This window comes from Cyclopterus lumpus, chromosome 15 (genome assembly GCF_009769545.1).
Source record: "Cyclopterus lumpus isolate fCycLum1 chromosome 15, fCycLum1.pri, whole genome shotgun sequence".
NCBI lineage: Eukaryota > Metazoa > Chordata > Actinopteri > Perciformes > Cyclopteridae > Cyclopterus > Cyclopterus lumpus.
Window position 1 is genome coordinate 2,115,866 of NC_046980.1, and position 7,170 is coordinate 2,123,035.

General features: G+C 45.7%; 1 protein-coding gene across 1 annotated transcript; it reads right to left on the reverse strand.

Moving 5' to 3' along the window:
- Window positions 1–406: 406 nt before the first annotated feature.
- LOC117743792 (galectin-related protein B-like) lies at window positions 407–6,598 on the reverse strand. The gene is made up of 5 exons (XM_034551645.1): window positions 6,079–6,598; window positions 5,476–5,574; window positions 5,301–5,389; window positions 4,476–4,662; window positions 407–2,691 (listed from the first exon to the last, which is right to left on the reverse strand). Exons 1-5 carry the CDS (start codon window positions 6,109–6,111, stop codon window positions 2,548–2,550), a joined length of 552 nt encoding a protein of 183 aa, XP_034407536.1. The 5' UTR covers window positions 6,112–6,598; the 3' UTR covers window positions 407–2,547.
- Between the last annotated feature and the right edge of the window lie 572 nt (window positions 6,599–7,170).

The window sequence follows — 7,170 nt, forward strand, 5'->3', positions numbered from 1 at the left end:
TTAAGAAACACGATATATGTACATGTCCAGTATATACGAGCACGGGATCGCTGAGCTACGAGTCCCTCAAGACGGCTTTTGCTCTCTTTTGCAACAGTTCCACATCCAGCTCATCGTGTAGCTGCACCATCGGGAAGAAAAGTCTGAACACACAGCTGGAAAACACACACACACACACACACACAAACACACACACACACACACACACACCTCCCCCATATGTCCACGCCCAGAATCCAAAATCTTTAACCAGGGCTGCAGCTAACAGCTGATTATTTGTCGTTGTTTTCTCGATTAATCGATTAGTTTGGTCTGTGAAATGTTTCCCGAGACGACTCAAAGACATCCAGTTTATTTTTGTAAAGTAGAGAAACTAGAAAGCATTGAAGCTTTTTTCTTTAAAAACGACCCAAACCGAATCTTCAAGCTAGTCGTTAATCAATGCGATGGATGACAACTAATCGATTAATCGCTGCAGCTCTGATCTTTAACGCGTCCTCGATGGTCACACTTCACGTGGCGTACAGTAACAATATTACAGGTAACTTTACAAATGGATGGTCACCAGTAAATAGAAAGAACACAAAAACAACGGTATAAAAAAACAACACATCACATCTTATTTGTACACGTTTTGTTTCGGTCGCACCGCCGCAGAGCTTCTGCGTCTCTCGCCGCCGTCTCAGACCAAACTCACTTCCTGTTTGCGTCCCAACTCGGCCTTATTGCTCGTAAGGTCTCAACGCGAGGAAAGCTTCAACTAATGTGAGAGCAAAGGTCACCGAGTGGCCTGCGCAGAGGTCATGGCTTGCTCCAAGTTCACAGCAGCAGAAAAAGGTTGTTTGGATCTAAACTGAGGCGTAAAACAAACAAAACAACAACAACAACAAAACGTCTTCTTCGAACCGTGAAGAGCATTCAACTTTACAGACGACCTTTTACCTTTCTAATAAGTTGTAAATAAAGACGGTTCATAAACACTTAACTCGTATAATTACAAACCATTAATAGGAACAACGTGACAGGTGGAAAATAAAATAAATAAATCCCGCTTCGCTTCGTCTGTAGCGCTTCGCAGAACTGATGTTTTACCAACATTCATAACTAAATCATCCCCAAATACAAAAAGCCGTTCTCCTCGACGGCTTCTAACCGATCTATAAAAAGCACGAGTAACCGATGCATTGTTCAATATCGACTCCATAACGTGATATTGTATAACGTAAATACACCAGCGTGTGAGCGCTGCTCCTCCAAGAGGTGTAAACAGAGGCGTAGCACTCGTAATACTGAGAGTATTTTAGCTTTTTCGCTGTGCATTTTGCTTCAGACGTTGAACCTGCTTTGATGCAGCTGTTTCACGCGTCCGTCTCCGAGCGGACCAAAGTGGAACGATTCAGGAAACGCCGTAAAAAAAACCACCCGACTGTAAATGGGACTGACGGCACCGACCGTACCGCCAGAGAACTGTGACGGTGAGTCATAAGCCTGTGCGTCATCACTATGCTACTATAGAAACATGAAGACTATACATTCTATATACCACCAGGGGCTGAAGGGCGGTAGTTTAACACCTGCACACGTTGTTTTTCTTTTTGTTAATGAGAATTAGTTGCATATCGGTTTAGCGTTCGATTCAGACGAGGGTTTCCTCTTTTACAGGAAACAGAAACGTCCCGCGTGGCTGAGCAGGAAGTAGAATTATGCCCATCTTCGGGGAGAACACTACCGACACACACACACACAGACGCAGTGTGCGGTGCGGGACGCTTCCATGATTTAATCCTCATTTGGGGGGGATTTGGGTCGGTGAGACTGCAGCGTGTTACCGTGACAACAGGGATAAGACCAAAGGAGGGGAGGGGCCGCTGAGTGTGTGTGTGTGTGTGTGGGGGGAACATCAGAACAGATGTTCTCCTTACTGTGATCAGACTATTTTACTTTTTAGAGGATAACTGCAACAATAAATACAGCAAATCTGAAAGAGTCCAACAATCTGCAATGTTTTTCTTTAAAAAACGGTTTGATCTGATATGAAAATCACGTTCGTGGGCCACGAGTTGGATATTTAAAAAAAAAAAAGAAGGTCCAATCGAATTCTGCAGAATCTTGCAGTCCTTTTTTTTTTTTTATATATATATATTTTTTTTTTAGCTTGATCAACATGTATTTTCCAGTTTATCCAAAAGGTTTTAAAAGAGTTGCAGAATTAAAACATCTAAATTAGATTTGCACCCATAAGCAACTTGTCATCCGCTCAGGGTCCGATGTTGGTTCCTGAGTAACTGGGTTCTTTACCTCGGCATGAAAAAAAATACTGTGCCATTTAATAAGCTGCGAGATCCCTGATCTGACAAAAACTACAAAGAGAAACACACACAATAAATCTCTCAAAAAGCATCTTAAATAGAAAAAGAAGTGAATGAAAACGTAGCCGAAGAACTGTCGACTCGGAGCCCTTTTTTCATCCAGGTTGTTACGCTTGCCGCAGTGTTGCATGATGGGTTATCGGTGATGACGCAACAGGTTGGCAGAGCAGGAGGCGCGTTAACCGAGCTTGGTGATCAGGAGGTCTCCTTGGATCTGGACCGTGTCGATGGAGGAGAAACATTTCACTTTGTGGTAAAAGTCAAAGAGCTGGTGTCCGTCCACGAATATCCGGAACCTCTGGTGCTCGCAGTGGATCTCAATCTGCACAAAATAAATAAATTATACATTATAAAGTATCATAAATTAGTGCACAATGAAGCAATGACAGCAGCACGGGTGCATCAAACTGCAATAAAAGATGATTAATACGAATAACGGAGAGACGGACGATATCTCCAAACCCCAAAACGATCTCCATCGCAGGTAAGAGGACAAATGTGCATTTTTGAACTGCCCATTTAAAATGTGCTTAACAACTAATGAAAAGCACTCATATTTAGTTGTTTTATATCGTTTGGAGAATAAAGAAGAAATTCAGTTTGAACACATTTAGACTTGAATTACTTTTCTGTTTTTTTCACTGGAAAAAAAAAGCCCAAAAGCTGCTGTCCTAGTTGAGTTTCCCCATATGTCATTTATATATATATATATATATATATATATATATATATATATATATATGTGTGTGTGTAAAAATACTATCTGATGAATGAGCTGAAAGTGAGTCCTTGAGCTGCTCGTCAAAAACATGTCACTTCCTGAGGCTGAAACCACACGACCGCCGTGTTAATCTGCAGCCTCCAGCTTCCCACCGCAAAACACTTTTATCAGAGCGCTCGCGTCACATAACGAAAAGATAATCCGGAGATGGTCTCTGAAGTCTTTAAAGACCACAAACACAAGTCTCCTGTGTGTCTTTCAGTTGGAGGAGGATTCTCTTAAAGGCCGGCGAGTTCACGAACACCAGATGTGTTATTCATGAGCTTTTTCAGAATTATTGGAGCGGACACTGTCCTCAGGTCTTATGAGAATTACTCATCATGCATGTGCTGCTGCCCCCCCCCCCCCACACACACACACACACACACACCCCACCCCCCCACACACATACACACACACAGCTGATGACCCTGATGCAGCGCACAGAGGAGAGGCAGCCGGTATTTACAGGAGACGGATGTGATGGAGCAGTTTTAACACATGAAGCATAGACTTCTATACAACCAGAGGAGTCGCCCCTGGTGGTCAGGAGAGAGAATTGCAGCTTTAACGACGTGAAAGCATAGACTTCTATACAAACCAGAGGAGTCGCCCCCTGGTGGTCAGGAGAGAGAATGCAGCTTTAACACATGAAGCATAGACTTCTATACAACCAGAGGAGTCGCCCCCTGGTGGTCAGGAGAGAGAATGCAGCTTAAACACGTGAAGCATAGACTTCTATACAACCAGAGGAGTCACCCCCTGTGGTCAGTAGAGAGAATGCACTTTAAACACGTGAAGCAATGACTTCTATACAACCAGAGGAGTCCCCCCTGGTGGTCAGTAGAGAGAATGCAGCTTGAACAACATGAAGCAGAGACTTCTATACAACCAGAGGAGTCGCCCCCTGGTGGTCAGGAGAGAGAATGCAGCTTTAACTATGAAGCATAGACCTTCTATACAACCAGAGGAGTCGCCCCCTGGTGGTCAGTAGAGAGAATGCAGCTTTAACACATGAAGCATAGACTTCTATACAACCAGAGGAGTCTCCCCCTGGTGTTCAGTAGAGAGAATGCAGCTGTTAATCCGGTTTAGATAACACTGGAGGTTTGTGGCCAACTCATCTGATCTTCTTCTGCTCTTGTTGTAAGAGCGAGTTTATGGAATTAAAGAAAAAATGCTCCCGAATGAAACAAGATCCGGCGTGTAAGAGAAACCATGACAACGAAGAGCACGAGGTGAATCAGATCAAAGGGACACTCGAGCTACAAGACACGAGTTCCAACAAGAAACCAGCAACCTGAACCTGCATGCAAATAAAAAAAAAGGGGGGGGGGGGTCATTACCCTAAAAGGTTGATCGGGGATGAAGGGAAAGTAGGCGGTGGACGCCTCCTCCCCCGTCCACTTCCCAGAGATGCGGGCGCTGCGCAGGAACTGGCGGTCGGCGAAGCGGGCGGTGAGTTTCAGGGCCACGTCGTGCGGAGTCCCCTCCTTCTCCGAGTCTCGGCCGCAGGTCAGGCTCACGTCAATCCTGAGGAAGGGGGGGGGGGGGGGGGGGGGGGGGGGGGGCACAAGATGGGGGTCAGACAGGCAGCATATGAGTCCAGTGACTAATCTGGGATGAGTCAAAAACATAATTCTGCTTCTGCTGCGTAGGAGCAAACACATTGTGTGTTAATTATGCATAATCCCTGCTCCCCCCCCCCCCCCCCAGGGTGTGCCTTCTCTGTACTATAATAATAACAATACAGCCTATTTTTTTGACATGGTATACAGTATCAATAAAAGCAATACCACTATAAACAAGGCAGACTGGGGGCTGTTTTTTTGGAGCGGCCACGTGAACTTTGCCATGAACACTGGTGCCAGCAGCAGGAAGCAGCTTCTGGACACGATGAGGTCATGGGGCACGCTTCATCCAGGTCTGACAGCAAGTTTCCACGGAGGCTGGAGGAACACACCCAAAACAGTCTGCTTCACTGAAGTCCCATGTTAACCCCCTTGTTCTTCTCTCCTGCTGGTTTGGGGGAACGCCCTGTCTCTGCATACTTAAGACGCCTCCACGCAGTGCGTGTCCAAGTCTGACTAAAAGCATGTTTGAAATGTGGTGAGGTGAATGTGCTCCGCAGATAAGCTGCGCGCGCATGCATTGTTTCGTGTTTATCTCACCTGTCTGGCTCCAGATCCACGATGCCCATCACGATGATCTTCTTCCCTGGCCGCATGGCGCCCCGGATGCGCCCGCTGAACGGCACCGACTGCGCCAACCGGAGCGAATGTGTTTACGTTAGCGATGCGTCAAAAACGATACACAACTTTTGATGTCGTACAGTTGTTTCCATACCAGCTGACGCGATACGTCCTCCTTGTCGGGGGAGATGAGGCCGGGGTTCCCCAGCGACTGGTTCAGGTCTTCATCCTCCACGTTCTTCACTACCGGGGACTAAAAAAAGAAAGAAACGACAACAATAAAGCACGCAAACAGGTAAATGTGGGATATGAAACTTAACCCGGGTTAACCAGCACGAGGCTGCAGGCCTGTTATTGACAGTACACGCTCAGTGTTGTGCCCCCCCCCCCCCCATCAAGGATCCTGTCGCGCGTCCTTGTAAGAGTGTAAATTCGCCCCAATAAACTGCATATTTGCATATTTTACGCATTTTTTTTCTTTAGGTTTGCACTGCGATGACCCGGTGAGCAGCCCAGGAGAGCGCGCACACACACACGCACACACACACACACACACACACACAGATACATTTCACATATTGGATTCCCCTCAACATGAAAGAGGAGTCTCCTCGCGAATGTGTAAAATGCGCTGCGCGCGGCGCGCACGAGTTAAAAGACACCCCGCGGTGCGCTAATACACCAAATCCACCACACACAACACACACACACAACACACACACACACGCGCGCGTAAAAGCACCACAATAATACTCACTATTCCATCCTTTCCCGCAGCCTGCACCGCCATCTTGAGCAGAAGAGGGATGCTTGTTATCGGCGCAGAGAGGCAGCTCTGCCGGGAGGGGAGAGCGTGGGTCCGCGTCGTGGCACGGACTCTGGAGGATAGTCCTGTTCTCCTGCTGCTGTTTCCTGGGTCTCTCTCTCTCTCTCTCTCTCTCTCTCTCTGCTGGCGTCTGCTGTAATAATAATTACGGACTAAAACGCTGTAATCCCCGTCTGGTTGGAGAAGGCTAATCAGACCGAATCAGCGCTCTTTGGACCCCTTTAAAAAAAAAATGAATTCATGGTAACAAACATACATTGGATAATATAATGATATCGAATGCACGTCAGGCTGCTGCACTCGCGTGTCCCGGAATGAGGTTGAATGTGACACCACTCAATACTGTTGGATGATTAAACCCTCTGAGGCTACGCGTGGACCAGTTCCTGCTCACTTTGATTGCTTTTCATTGAATGAAATGCAAAGCACAGATTCCACCTCCCCGTGCTGTCTTTGTATCCTGCATGCATGCAAACATCCCTCTCTCTCTCCCTCTCCCTCTCTTGTTATTTATATTTATTATTTATTTAATGCTGTGTATAGTTTATTGGTGCATTCTGCCCCTCTGTGGACATTTAAAGACATTACAAGCTGAATCAGAGTCGTGTTCCATTGATCCAAAAAAAAACAATTTATGTAATACGTTCAATTGCATAACAAAGTCACATCAGGAGATTATATCTTCTTTCATCCCTCTAGACTCATTTAACATTTGACATCATAGGGATTTAAAAAAAATAAAAAACGTGTACGTTTGGTTTGGGTTTTTTGGTTTCTTGCTAAAAATGGATCCAGAGTATTAATATAGCAGAAAATACTGATTAGAAAAGTAAAGATAAAGCGGAGTAACCCGTCGTGGCCTGTGGTGGTTCGCTGTTAGCATCGTTAGCTTCTAGCCTCCACCGTCGCCATGTTGAGAGCCGTGTGGAGGCAATAGATGCGCTCTGAATTATATAATATATAATTATTGTATACAAGTCAGCGTTTTAAAAGCTGTGTTTTACACGTTTTACCATAAAATAA